This window comes from Gorilla gorilla, chromosome 11, assembly GCF_029281585.2.
Source record: "Gorilla gorilla gorilla isolate KB3781 chromosome 11, NHGRI_mGorGor1-v2.1_pri, whole genome shotgun sequence".
NCBI classification, from domain to species: domain Eukaryota; kingdom Metazoa; phylum Chordata; class Mammalia; order Primates; family Hominidae; genus Gorilla; species Gorilla gorilla.
In genome coordinates this window covers 64,905,404-64,921,208 of record NC_073235.2, presented here as the reverse complement: position 1 = coordinate 64,921,208, position 15,805 = coordinate 64,905,404, and the positions used below count along the sequence as shown (strand labels likewise).

Below are 15,805 nucleotides of genomic sequence, written 5' to 3'. Positions count from 1 at the left end.
GTGCCTGTGTGCCTATGTGGGATGGAAAGAGTTTCAGCCACAGTTCCAAGATTGCTGTTTGCATTCTAATTCATACTTCTGCTAAAAGAGGTATTGCAATTGCCCCATGTGGGAGGTTAGTATCAGAAGTTTGTCACCTAAGCAGTGAGCAAACTCACACAAATATACCTGTCATTAAAAGTGACTTATTTTTCCTCTTTGATTGACTACATGCCTTTTTTATGAAAAAGATTTGTGGATTTAAGGATATGGAAAGATCTCAGCAGCTCAAAAACTTTAGTCTTGTTTTGCTGGAGTGCCCTGGGTACACAGGGATCTAATGGAAGAAAGGACTAGAAAGATAGAATGGGTCCATATTTTAAATGACTTTAATGACTTTGAAAGCCAAAATAAAGCTGTGTATTTTGCTTTCTATATACTGAGTAGTTCTGCTTTTCTAGAAAGGAACATTACATATTTCCTTTTGTACAGACCAAAATGTCACACACTGGTTCTCTATACTAAGCATAATGGGATCAGAGTTCTATTAATCTGTACTTCTAAAATGACAGATAATTTAATTACTCCCGTTTGGATTTTGAAAGTCATATACTTATATATGTGTGTATCTTGGACTTTCAATATTTCACAGATAACAAAATCACTTTATTTTCCAGATTGCTCTTTTGCTAATAATTAGCTGCCATCGTTTCTCATAATAGCTTAAAATAAAACCCTGTTCTCTCTATAAACTGGCTGGTTCAAATTTACAGTGGACTGACTAAGTGGTCAGGTCAGATTCTTTATTATTTTTTGAAAACTAGTTAAAGCAGTTTAGCAGTTATCAAAAAGCAGCTTTGCCTATTTTAGCTGAATCTTTTCTTATATTTAAAAGTTATATTGTATCTCATTTGGGGTTATTTAACTTTCAAAGTCCTTTTAAAACTAGGGATGGTAACTCATTATGTGGGGATAAAAAGGTACGAGATATGACAATAAATATAAGATTTAAATTTCAAGTACGCCTGACATAATTCATTATTACAGTCAAGTTAAAACAACATGAATAGAATTGCCAAAAACACAGAAATAACACTCTCTGACTAACCAATGGAGGATTACCTGAGATCCATGCTGCAAAGCTGATGATGTATTAATTGTGTTTAGAATAATCTAGTCTATGGAAATGTACTCAGTGAAATTAACTTTGAAATAGAGCCATTGTATATGTGTGGGATATTCATAGCATTAAATTAGAACCCACATTTCCCTTTTTAAATGGCTCTTTTTATGCCATTTGTGGAGCCATTACAAAATTTCAGCTTTTTAAAACCCATATATTAAGGCTTACATTTTACCCAATAAATTACACTTACTGGGTAGCTAAGTAACCTTTTTGTTTTGACTTTTGTTTTTAAAACTTAGTCTTAAATCACTAAATCATGGACTTTTCTACTTGGTAGAGACAAAACTGTACTTTAGCTTTCATTTTTTTCAGGTAAGCTAAAACTCTAAAAGGTGAACTGTTTTAGTTTATCTGATGCCTTATAAGGAGAATAAATCTTGGAGGTGAAGTACCACTTGGCGTCTAAACACCTTGCAACATTTCCAGGTCAATATTCTGAACATCTCCTTGTAGCATTTTCTTTTTGCAGTTCTCTAAATGTGATGGAAGGGTTGGAATGCAAGTGTATTTGTCCCGGAATGTCAAATACTCTCTCAACCTTTTAAGGAAAAGCCTCTTTTGTGTTCATTTTAATCTCATTTGCCTTTTTTCCCCTAATGTTAAAAACAGATTGCAGGTGGGAAATTCTGCTTAATTAAAATTTGAATGAGTTGGGTTTAATTTATCAAGGTGTAATTATAAATTAAATATATGTAAATTAAATGTGACCATGGATCCAAGTAGACTGCTTCTATTCATTACAACTAATCCTTTCCTAGATTTGAAAACTGCATTACTAATATATCAAAACCAACTTTGTGATTTTCTAAAAACAGCCATGTATTTTTACATCTGAGAAGTACTATGTTCCAAAGGAAACAGTAACATTCCTCAGTATCTCAGCAGCAATATTTATTATTTTTTCAGTGAAATTCATATTTATCAAGAAATGCCATTGTGATTTTCTTGAGCCAAATACACTGTATAATATAAGTTTATATGGGTTTATTGAATGTATGTGTGTGTTTCATAAATACTTCCAAATTACATGAATTCTCTCTAATAAATTTTACTGTATAATTAGTTCCCTTAATATTTTATAGGTTTATGAGATTAAAAATGGCATATTTATGTAGTGTATGATTTTCTTTTGCACATTCAGGTTCTCTCTTTAGGAGCAGATGTCCTACCTGAATACAAACTGCAGACACCACGCATCAACAAGTTTACGATATTGCACTACAGCCCTTTCAAGGCAGTCTGGGACTGGCTTATCCTGCTGTTGGTCATATACACTGCTATATTTACTCCCTACTCTGCAGCCTTCCTCCTCAATGACAGAGAAGAACAGAAAAGACGAGAATGTGGCTATTCTTGTAGCCCTTTGAATGTGGTAGACTTGATTGTGGATATTATGTTTATCATAGATATTTTAATAAACTTCAGAACAACATATGTAAATCAGAATGAAGAAGTGGTAAGTGATCCCGCCAAAATAGCAATACACTACTTCAAAGGCTGGTTCCTGATTGACATGGTTGCAGCAATTCCTTTTGACTTGCTGATTTTTGGATCAGGTTCTGATGAGGTAAGAACTGCTTAAGATTCTTATTTTCTGAAAGATTGCAATTATAAAAGTGAATCTATTTTAACTGCAGAAAGAAGAGTTGCTTTGCAAGCTTCTTGTGTCTCACTGATAAAATTCATTTTCAATTGGGGATACTACAGAATGAAATGAAACCATTTTGCCATTGCAAATCAAATTCTTTCTCTTTTTGCTAAGAGATGCAAAAGATTCTCCATTCATTACCTACCAAATTAAACTTGGAAACAAGTGGTCCATAGCACACAGCACATTCCCAGGATTTAAAATCTCTACTTATTAACTTCACGGGTGTAAAACTGTCAAATATTAAGTATGTCTCTGTTTTTCTTAACTCATTATTAAGGTTTGAGACAGCAGAGATTTGTTTTTTGTTCAAATTATGTGAAGAGGGCACCTTCTGAAATGTCTTATTCAAATATGCTTTCTCTTAAATAATATTCAGCTTGGAAAGTACTTTTTGTGTATCCCAATGCCTAATAAAGTTGGAAACTAAGAAAATACGAGAAGTGTACGTATTGTGCATTTTCTGGATAGAGAGTCCAGAACTTTAATCAGCTCCTCAAAAGACTCTTTGATCCAAAAGAAGTTAACTTTTCCTACAGTTCACTTCATCTAATTTCCATTATTTTTACCATTTATAAACTTTCTGGATTCTATAACGGAAAGATTTACAGAATGCTTGAAAGTAGTTCCAAGGGAATAGGTTGAAAAAGTCCTCAATATGTTGGATTTTTAAAAATATGTTGGATTTCTACATAAGAACCCTGCCCTGCACCAACTTCCTCCTCTCCCCAACAAAGAGGAGACCACCTCCTCTTGGCAGATGGTTGCTTCCTAGCCAATGAAGGCTTTAGAACAAGATAATCCTCCTCGACCAAGGGGAACCAAAAGATTTTATTTCTAAATCTATTTATTTGTTAGAAATAAACTCTGATCGAACTGTGAGTCAGTTAAGAGCAGGGCAATGAAACAATACATTTTTCCTGGGTTCTACAATTTTAAACAAAGTCCCAACCTGACTTTCCTCATCTGTAAAAGGATGATAATAATATTACCTTCTCCTCTTGCTTTTTTTTTTCTAATTTGAGACTCTAATGAGATAGTACATGTGACTCAGCAAAATACTTTTTAAAAATCAGCTGTTCTTAATTAGCTGAACTTTTAATATTAGCTACTCCTAACTTTGGGTTTTAACTAAAAGAGAGTGAAATACTTCTTTATTCATATATATCTTTGAGTTTCTTATAATGGGTGGTTCACATCATTACACCAAATAAGCTTATGTTGATGAACAATAAAATAAAACCTCATTCTTTCAAAAGTTAAAATATATGCACCAACAGCAAACATTAGTGATTTGTAGACAAGCTTAGAAGCATAATGGGAGAAGTTGTAAGAAGTTTGTGTCTTTTAAATTTTAAAGTCTGAATTTTAAAATGCACTAAAAATTCTGGACATAGTGTAAGTGTTACCCCCAAATTAAAATCTAGTACTGCTGCCAATGTAGATCTTAGAACTAGAAGTAACCACAGGAAATTATGTAGTTCAATCCTCTGCCTAGGAAGCAGAGACTGTTGAAACCTATAATTGTTCAGTGATGCTCTCAGTTCTGTTTTCTGCATTACTCTTAATTACTAATATAATGCTTTATTTATTCAAAAATTTTTTGTTGGGTACCCTTCAAAGTGACAGCCACTGTCCTAGGTTTAGAGATTCAGAAGTAAATCAGACAAAGTTTGTGTTGTCCAGGAACTTACATTCTAGAATTGAGGAAGAGGGGTAGGAAATGGCAGAGGGCAAAAGACCATTAATAAACAAACCAACAAACACAGTGCAGAAAGGTTTCAGGAAAGAGTAAATGCTGTGATGATAGCAAAGCAGGTGGATGTGATAGAGAATGACCTGGATGGATGGCTAATTTGAATTGGAAATTACAAAAGGCCAGTAAGGAGAGGCCATTTGAGTTGAGACTTGATAGGAAGCAACCATCCACATGAGACCACCGTGCAGAGCATTTCACACAGAAGGAAACACTAGTGAAAATGTCGCATTTGGGGAACAAGTTTGTTATGGTAGAGGAACAGAAAGATGGCTGGTGGCTGCCAGGCTGAACCACACAGTAAGAGGTGGAATGCTAAGGTTTGAGAAGGCGGAGACAGAAACCAAATCACCTAGATATGTGGGATTTCTTACTTATTCTGGCTGCAATGGAGTCTTTGGAACAGGAATGATATTATCCGATGGACATTTTGAGGACTGCAAAGGCTGTCATCTGCAGACTGGAGAGTCAGGCTAGGAGTAGGGAACTAGTTCAGACCACATGTTGTGATGCAGGACAAAACAACAGCTTGGTAGCAACAGAAATGAAGAAAAGTAAAGAAATTTGGGATATATTTTGGAGGTGAGCTGCCAAGGCTTGTTGATGGATTAAGTATTGAATGGAAGAGTAGGAGAAAAAGCAGAATTAAGGGTGGTGCAAACATTTCTGTTGCTTGTTTATTCTTATTGAAACATTTCTTTGGTGAAGGGCAGGAGGGTCGCTGAAGCAGAATTATAAATGGTAATGCATTTATTCAGATGGAAAAACCTTAGGGAGAAAAAGTGTGTTGTGGGGAAGAAATTCCTGTTTTAGCCACCTTGTTTGTGATGACTATTGGTTATTGAACTACAGGTGACATGTAGGCAAGTCAAGCACCCCATGAGCACCTAGAAAAATAATATGTTAGTATAAGAAGAGAAATGAGATCCATTAAATTAAATGTTAGATACAATCCTGACAAAGATTGGTTTGGATCAGCTTCTAGACAAGAACCATGTGTCAGTTTTCTGTGTGGATCTGTTAAGGGTCTGGAGACACATATTTGACAGGTCAAAAACAAAGCCTTAAAACCTACACTTTTTAAAGTGGCAGGGATTTTGTTGTTTAGATATACAAGATCCAGTAGCCATATCTGGGATAAAGAGGAATCCCAGGAGAGGGCTTTCATATGTTCATAGATGAATATTTCTACACAATAAATGCATAAGTACATAAATGCATAAGTACATAAATAAATTAAGAGTGATTTTCAACAAATTATAAGAACAGTCGTAATTTCTTAATTGCTTAATTTTAAGACACGGTCTCATTCTGTCACCCAAGCTAGAGTGCAGTGGTGTGATCTCAGCTCAATGCAGCCTCTGCCTCCTGGGCTCAAGGGATCCTCCGCCTCACCCCCCTGAGGAGCTGGGACTACAGGCAGATGCCACCATACCCGGCTAATTTTCATATTTTTTTGCAGAGAGGGTTTCACTATGTTGTCCAGGCTGATCTCGAACTCCGAGCTCAAGTGATCTGCTTGCCTCAGCCTCCCAAAGTGCTGGAATTACAGGCGTGAGCCAGTGTGCCCGGCCCTAAAATGTTTTCTATCCATCAAAGCATCATAGATGAGCTTAGAAAACATAATTTTGTCAATGTCAATTAAACATTAATATCTTCTTTGCCAATTTCCCTAAATGTTAAGATACTGTAACACTTTTATTTACATTCAACCCTAGAAAAAAAATCAACTTTGTATCTATATTATGTAATCTATGTAACAGGTGTTAATAAATGCTAAGAGGATATATTGGCATATACGTTTTTACTAAAGAAGACATGGCACGGCCGGGCGCAGTGGCTCACGCCTGTAATCCCAACACTTTGGGAGGCCGAGACTGGCGGATCATGAGGTCAGGAGATCGAGACCATCCTGGCTAACACGGTGAAACCCCTTCTCTACTAAAAATACAAAAAAATTAGCTGGGCGTGGTGGCGGGCGCCTGTAGTCCCAGCTACTCGGGAGTCTGAGGCAGGAGAATGGTGTGAACCTGGGAGGCGGAGCTTGCAGTGAGCAGAGATCGCACCACTGCACTCCAGCCTGGGCGAAAGAGGGAGACTCCATCTCAAAAAAAAAAAAGAAGAAGACATAACTATTTAATTTTTTTCTCACATGATTACAAATCACCTACAATAACTAGAGGATATTCTATAATGTTAAAAAACATGTTGAAGAAAGTAAATACTGGCAATAACTGGGCTTACCTATGTCATTAATATCTTCCTGATGATAATGCCATCCAGAGAGACAATAAAAAGATTCTCTATTTCCTAATTTCTGCATCAGCAAACATCATACCACCCATTATGTCAATCATTGGCAAATTTTTTCTGTATCATTGGTTCAAAGGAATAATGTTATTGGCTCAGTCTCCAGAAAGTTAACTTTTGATTATCCGCCTCATATTTTCCCGTATTTAGCTCATCTATGGCAAATCTTAATTTCAGAGATATTAGCAGCTGAAATCTACGAAACTCTGCTCAATTACATGCTTCATTAACCTGTTACTCCCCAGAAAATTAGGATTCTTGCAATTAATTATTTGCTTCATTGACCCCTTTCCTTTCACACTTAGCCGTTATTTTTTCTGAATCCTGAATACAAGCAAAGAAGGCCTTTGAAACCTAAGTAACTACCGTGCTCTTTGAGGGAAAATTCCAATAGAAAAGAGGGATTCTGATCATAATAATATGTTTGATTTATTAGTCTGATAGATGAATTGTGAAATTGATGCAAGGAAAACATTAGCACATATCTATATGCAAACTCTGAGCATTTCGACAGCTGAACTTGATCTTTATAATAGATATCTTTAGTTGACTTCTAAAACATCCAATATAATCATGTTCAACTTTTAGGAACAAATCATATTTTGCAGACACATATACATATACATGTCTACACATAAAGTTGCTAAGTCTCCTTAGATGGTTTTTGGGAGTTTAGACAGAAGTTTCTATTGGCTTATATTTGGAGCTATTGGTCATGCCTCTAAAAATGTATGGCATGACTTTTAAGAGATACAAGATCCCCAATGGAAAAATTATTTTGCTTTTAGTTGATCATTTGTTCGTTTGTATGTGATTGATTGTCTACATTTTGCTAGAGATGGCATAAAGTATAACCCTTGGTAAAATATTTCTCAGGACAAGTCAAATTATCATTTAAAAAATGACATCCCTAGTTATTTATTTGTTGTAACATTTGCATACTACTGTTTAGAATCACTTGATGGTCAGTTGTCTGCTACTGTACAGAAAGCCAAAGTGAGTTCAAATTGCAGAAAAATAAAATGTTAATTATAAAACAAAACAAAAATAAATGTCTCAATAATAAAGGTTATTAAATATTGAAATGAGTTTCCCAGTGAAATTGTAAAAATCTCCTCTTTAAAAGCCATACTTTAGAAGTATTTGTGAGGTCTGATATAAATAAATTACAATCTAGGTAATTCCCCAAGGTTTTAGACACATTCAAAATATATTTCTTTGATTGTATTATTAAATGCATCCTTAGAAATATTGCAATGATGTAGTTAAGCTGAACAAAGGACTAGAAACTAGTTTCTGATATTGTTGAGCTTTATTGGATAAATAATTGAATGATGTATATAAATACCAGAACTTAGAGGGGATTAGCTGAAATGAAATCTAAAGCAAAATATGAGTGTGGAGTAATGAAATTTATTACTTATCTCGTGTTAACATTTCCCCACTTGCACCCAAATATTTATTGAAAAAAGGACAAGTGATGGATTAAGTAGAAAGTTTCAGTGATCATTCATTCTATCAACCCTGCATATGAAACCAAAGATCACATACTTACATATTTTTATTTATAGAAGAATAATTGTATCACTTATTTATAGGCAAAGGTTTTAGAGAGTAAATTTCTGAAATAATATATTTTAAATATAAGATTCTTAAAAATGTTTACTAAAAAGTAAGGTACAATTATTTTTCAAAAATTTTTTAATATTTTTGAACAAAATATTTTTTCTTATTAACGAGTCTCTCTTCATTTAACTGTAGACAATTTATTCTTGAGTAGAGAGTTGTTTAATACTGACAAGAAGTTACTTATTCTAATTTCAAGCCTTCAAAAAGAATTCCACTGGCATGAAGAGAGAATCTTGCCTGATTTATTGTAAAATATCTGCAAAAAACAACCACACAGTCTTCTTGAGTCTGGACCTAGTATCTAACATACATAAAAAACTTCATTGTTTAGAATATATATATATATATATTTTTAAAATAATGTTTAGTTTAAAAATTAATGTACCTAATAAAGGGAACTAACTTCTACCTCAATATAAGAAGGCATCTAGGGCTTTAGTAAACAGTGGATGTGGATGTGTTTTTAAAGTTTTGAAATTGAATGATATTAATCAGCCACCCAGCAAAATGAATAATTGAATTTTTGGAAAAAGTTACTTTAGATTAAAAACAATAATATTGACAAGATACGTTAAAAATAAAAATCTCACAGAGACTGACTTTACTGTAACATTTTGGAAAAAAGAGTTGGAAAATTATTCAATCACAATAAATAAGTTGAGTTCTGAGATAGCATGGGTGCTGGTGGGTGAAGTCTTGACTTGTTAAGAGTTCAGTATGTCCCCTTTGCTATAGTTAGTGGCAGGACTGGAAAACAAAGTGCCTTGCTTCAATGTACTGCAAAATGACTCACCTGTTTTTGTATCTTATTTTCATTATGTGTTTGTATTTTATAACAATAACCACATTTTGCCATCTAGTGAGCTTTTATGCTCTTTTTAGTTGCTTTCAAGAATAACAATAAACAGACAATATTTTTCTAATACCAGTGAAAAGTTTAAGAAATACCATCTAAGAGACAGCTTTTTATCTCTAGTTTTTAAAATTGTGAAAAAATTTATGGATAGTTACATTTATTATATTTTCAAAAATCAAAAAATTGAGATTTCCATCATGTCTGGATATTACATGAAATTAGATGTGCTGGGAGATAATTATGCATTCTGAAAACAATTATACTCAGTCAAATTCCGATCTTAGCACAATATAATAGAGTAGTTGTTGGTCCTGTTTCACTTGCAGGTAACATAAAGATGGCCCATTAAACTAAACAATGGGGCTAAGGGTTCATAACAAGTTGGCAGGAGAAGATTAATAATTATTAAATCTACTGTCTCTTAGATTTTAATGCAATCACTTCTCTCTATTCTGCAATCTGGGGCAAGACACCTTAAGTTTTTAAAGAAATATTAAAATAATAAGCAGGAAAGAGTTATTACAATCCTAAGCATCATCTACAAGATGTGTTATACACAACTGTAGCTAACAAAGAATGCCCAGGTGTGTTAGCCGCAATTTGATAACAATAGAAGTAAGGCAAGGCATCTGTTACATTGTCAAGCCAGCATATGTAGTTATTCTGCAGTACATGTTACAGAATTACAAGAGAATAGCTTTGACTGTTGAAGTCAATATTCACTCATCCTTATAATGCAACTGAGAGATATAATTACTACTTAGTAATTTCTTCCCCTTCCCCCTACTTTGTGGCTCTCTCATTACTTCTGCAATTATTTAGCATGAGTACTGTCATACATGTTGAGACTTCAACATGTCCCATATATCTTAAACTTTCTTTTTCCAGAAATGATGTCACTTGTATGTTACTGTGTACATTATATTGATTTATCTGCTTAGAGAACTTACTGTCATATAGATTTTGACTTCATTTTGATAGAATGCTAGAAGAAACATCAGAGATTTCTTTGGAAGGAAGGCAAAAAGGAAGGTTGCATGCACAGCAGATTTCATTGCTCTTCTTATCATAACATCATTTTTACTCTACCGTCTTTACAACCAGCAGAGTCATTAGTACTTATTATCACAATATGTTATAAAAACAGCTCATTTATTTTAAAGCTTTTCACTTCATTTAACCAACTATTTGGAGAACTCTTATTATACTTCATTTATTTTGAGGATCAGAAAGAAATTTGGCTCCAAAAACAAGAAAATTTTAACCATAATTCTCAAATATTTCTGATTTCTCAGGACAAATAAACAGAAAGTAGAATTAAGAGGAAAAATAAACATAGGAAGCTGAGCTGTGTAGAAATGGTGAAATGTTGAACAAGCGTGTCTCCTACCAGAGTCTGAGCAGTCAGTGTGCCTCATGAAGTCCCTTTGTTTCAATGCCCCTGCCATTTCTTGAGGCGAGCTGCAAGGCCAGTACGGAAAGGCCCCCACTTGTGATTCCAGATATCTAAGTATTGCGTTTAAAAAGGGTGGAAGCTCTTTCAACCCATTTCACAACATAAAGTTCCTGCTTATTGATGGAAAGAAAAATGTAAAGGATGTTTAAATAGAAACACAGAGTTCCTGCTTATTGGGTATTATCTATAACTCTGTAAGGTTGGCCTTATTATTTGTATTCACAGGTGAAGAAACTACACTTCATATACAGATGAAGTGTAAGATTAAATGAATAACTTATCCAAGGGGACATTCTATGGAGGCAGAATTGAAACATAAGTTTGTCTGTTCCAAAGTCCTAGCACATAACTGCTAAGCTAAAATATTGATAATACATATATTAGAAAGTTTGCTTTTCTCTCAGGGATCCAGCCAATAATAATTTAAAACCTATACTCATTCATAGGGAAGAAATATACGTTTAAACCTATAAAGAAGAAAAAAAGCAAGCACCTTCATTCCACTCTGTAAAACAACTCAGTATTGGGGACAGAGAAGACTCACCTCTCTAAACATCCCGAAATGAGCAGAGACCAAAGTCTAGTTATGATAAATACGTGTCAACTACACAAGTTCCTCTCAACTTTAAAGGGTTCCAATACTAACAGAGAATAATTCAGGGGAGACTAAGTGATCCCCTTTCCCTTGTGATTGCTATGGCACAAGGGAAAAACAAGAAACTGTAGAACACTTATTAGAACATTCTTTTAAAGACAGGGTCTTGCTCTGTTGCCCAGGCTCGAGTGCAGTGGCACAATAATAGCTCACTGCAATCTCAAATTCCTGTGCTCAAGTGATCCTCCACCTCAGCCTCTAGAATAGCTGGGACTACAGGCATCCACCACCATACCCAGCTAATTTATTTTATTTTATTTTAATTTTTTGTATAGGCCGAGTCTCACTATATTGCCCAGGCTGGTCTCAAATACCTGGGCTCAAGTGATCCTACTGCTTCAGCCTGCCAAAGTACTGGGATTATAGGCACAAGCCACCACAACCAGCCAGAACATTTTAATGAAAAAGTTTTTTTAATATTTAGTGCTCCTTTGTCATCATCAATATTAATACATAGGGTGTGGTAGTTAGTCCATGTGCTATTTCTTCCATTAAGATATAAGTGTTCTTAATGTAGTTGGATGTGCTTTGGGAAATAAGCAGCGACAATGAACAGATAAAATAACTCAATAATTGATTGGTGAACACCATGTAACTATGGAATAATTATATGCCCTGTGAATTATATAGTACTTATAGTTGACATTATTTAGGAAACCTAAGAAATGAACTTGTAATTTGTACTTATCAGATTTGAAGTCCAAACAACCAGTTAAGTGTCCTGTTATTATATAGAAGTAGCCTATCATTAGATACCTGGTCAGTGATAATCACCCAATTAGTTACACATATCATAGCCAAAAGCAAAATGCAATTATAATATCACTGGGACATCAAGAAATAATTTCTCAATTTAGCACACTTAGGAATAAAAAATGCATTTAAATGTAGTGCCTAATTCATGCATGCAATTATCCAATAAGTGTTCCCACAGTTATAGGAAGAAGGGGCTTGACTGGCTCCTTCTCGTTATACAGGTGGTTTGCAACTCAAATGTCAGCTCCTCAGCAAGGCCCTTCTTGGTCTTCATTTTTAAAGCAGTTTCTACCCCAATCCATGCCTCCAAATACCCTCTGTCATATTTCTCTGCTTACTATCATCATGGCACTTTGTTCTCTCTGAAATTAATTATTTGTTTGTTTTTAAAAAATCTCTCTCTCCTCAGTAGACTAGGATCTTGTTTTCTCTTCATTAGATTAGACACTTTGTCTATTAAATAACTGTCTCTATTAGGAAAGTAACCATGTCTGTTTGTTTAACACTATAATATCAGTGTGTGGCGTTAGTAGGCACACAGTAACACACTAGAATGTATGTTGGTGAATGGATGAGTCACTGAGGACTTATGCAAGGCACTTAGAACATAAGACAGATTCTGTGCCCCATGTCTTGCATGCCACAATACTGAATTAATGTGTCATGCACTTTCAAAGTATTTTCCAAAGCAGGTATCACATAAAAAAAAAAGAACCAAGTTTAATACTGAATTTAAATAGGCAGTTATCCTTAATGCTACCATATTGTCTTAATCTGTTTTTGTCCACTTTGCTTCATATGAATGTACTTTGAATTGTTTGCCGACCGTTTCTGACTGTGTACATTTATTTCTACAGACAACAACATTAATTGGTCTTTTGAAGACTGCCCGACTCCTCCGTCTTGTGCGCGTGGCCAGGAAACTGGATCGATATTCAGAATATGGCGCTGCTGTTCTAATGCTCTTAATGTGCATCTTTGCCCTGATTGCTCACTGGCTGGCTTGCATTTGGTATGCGATTGGGAATGTAGAAAGGCCTTACCTGACTGACAAAATCGGATGGTTGGATTCCTTAGGACAACAAATTGGGAAACGTTACAATGACAGTGACTCAAGTTCTGGACCATCCATTAAAGACAAATACGTCACAGCACTTTATTTTACCTTCAGCAGTTTAACCAGTGTAGGATTCGGGAATGTGTCTCCTAACACGAATTCGGAGAAAATCTTTTCAATTTGTGTCATGTTGATTGGCTGTAAGTAGCTTTCTCTTCTGTTGTCTATTAGGATAGAATAATACCTTGAAATTAATATTTCTACAATATTTAGAGTAAGGCAAAGAAAAAAATTACAGAAAATTGAGGAGATAATGGGATTACATATATGGGTACTGTATTCCATCAAATCTGATTCTCTCTGTGAAGTAGAGACACCAAAAGGTCTTTTTGAACCTTAGGGAACTATGGGCATAAAATTGGAGCAACGTGGTTTCAGGAATTGAAACTTGCAGTCCAGTTTTACTGCTATAAAAAGAGTATCTGTAATTTATTACCAATGATTATTTTCTATTTCAAGCTGAGGCTAGATTAGAATGGGAAATACTCATTTACACTACATGATGATAGATAGATAGATATAAAAAATGTACAAACATAAAAAATGTTAACCATATGTATCATTACAACAATTATTCTGTAAACTGATCTTTCATATACATATGTATGTATGTGTGTATATATATATATACATGCAACATACACATACCGATTTATACATAATATACGTGTAATTTTCCCTGTCATTGACTAAAAATTTCTTTTCCTGTGACATTATGTCAAGATCTAAGTGATTGGTTAATGTCATGAGCATCATTCATAACAGATATTCTTTGGAATTAAAAAAGCTTTGTTAAAAGATGTTTTAATATTAACATGTATTTTTTAATAACGCTGCGGAACCACTGAAGGTGAACTTGCTGTTTCCAGGCAGCAATCAGCAAAAGCATAAATGCATGATGGATTTTTATTTTCATTTTTTCACCATATTTTAAAAAATAATTTCAACTTTCATTTTAGATTCAGGGGGTATGTGCACAGGTTTGTTACATGGGTATATTGCGTGATGCTGAAGTTTGGGTTATGAATGATTCCCATCACCCAGATCATGAGCATAGTACCCAATAGGCAGTTTTTCAGTCCTTGCCCCCGTCCCTTTATCTCACTCTACTAGTCCTCCATGTCTATTGTTCTCATCCTTATGTCCATGCGTACGTAATGCTTAGCCTCCACTTATAAGTGAGAACATGTGGTCTTTGGTTTTCTGTTCCTGTATTAATTCACTTAGGATAATGGCCTCCAGCTGCAGCCATGTTGCTGCAAAGGACATGCTTTTTTTCTTTTTTATGGCTGCATAGTAGTCCATATCATATATGTACTACGTTTTATTTATCCAGTTTACTGCTGATGGACATCTAGGTTGATTCCATGTCTTCTTCAATGTGAATACTGCTGCAATGAACATATAAGTACATGTGTCTTTTTGGTAGAACGATTTATTTTTCTTCAGGTGTATACCCAGTAATGGAATTGTTGGGTCGAATGATAATTCTGTTTTAAGTTGTTTGAGAAACCTTCAAACTGCATTCCACAGTTGCTGAACTAATTTATATTTCCCTCAAGCAATAAATGCTTATATTCCCCAATATAAGCATTCCATTTTCTCCACAGCCTCACCAGCATCTGTTATCCAGATGGTATTTCCTAGGTTTTCTTCTAGGATTCTTATGGTTTGAGGTCTTACATTCCAATATTAAATCCATCTTGATTTAATTTTTGTAGATGGTGAAAGATAGGGGTCCAGTTCAACACTTCTGCATATGGCTAGCCAGCTGTCTCAGCACCATTTATTGAATAGGGAGTCCTTTATACATTGCTTATTTTCATCAACTTTGTTGAAGATCAGATGGCTGTAGGTGTGCAGCTTTATTTCTGGGTTTTCTATTCTATTCTATTGGCCTATGTGTCTGTTTTTGTACCAGTACCATGCTGTTTTGGTTACTGTGGCCTTATAGTATAGTTTGAAGTCGGTTAATGTGATGCCTCCAGCTTTGCTCTTTTTGTTCAGGATTGCTTTGACTATTCAGGCTCTGTTTCACTTTCTATAAATTTCATAATCGTTTTTTCTAATTCTGTGGAAAATGACATTGGTAGTTTGATAGGAATAGCATTGAATCTGTAAATTGCTTTGGGGAGTATGGACATTTTAACAATATTGACTCTTTTTATTCATGAGCGTGGAATGTTTGTCCATTTGTTTGTGTCATCTATGATTTCTTTCAGCAGTGTTTTGTAGGTCTCCTTGTAGAGACCTTTCACCTCCTTGGTTAGATGTATTCCCCACTATTTTATTTTTTGACTGTTGTAAATGGGATTGCATTCTTGATTTGGAACATTATTGGTTCATGAAATGCCACTAATTTTTGCACATTGATTCTGTATCTTGAAACTTTACTGAAGACATTTATCATTTCTAGGATCTTTTTGGTTGTTTATAGGAAGAGAATTATATTATCAG

General features: G+C 34.7%; 1 protein-coding gene across 4 annotated transcripts in view; it reads left to right on the top strand.

The window, feature by feature from the left end:
* KCNH7 (potassium voltage-gated channel subfamily H member 7) overlaps nucleotides 1-15,805 on the top strand; it is a 476,848-nt gene that overhangs the window by 387,972 nt on the left and 73,071 nt on the right. For all 4 annotated transcript variants that reach the window (XM_019022597.4, XM_055379105.2, XM_055379104.2 and 1 more), the window contains 2 exons: nucleotides 2,307-2,732; nucleotides 13,089-13,488. In XM_019022597.4, coding sequence (XP_018878142.1) covers nucleotides 2,307-2,732; nucleotides 13,089-13,488 — 826 coding nt within the window. The remainder of the gene's footprint in view (nucleotides 1-2,306; nucleotides 2,733-13,088; nucleotides 13,489-15,805) is intronic.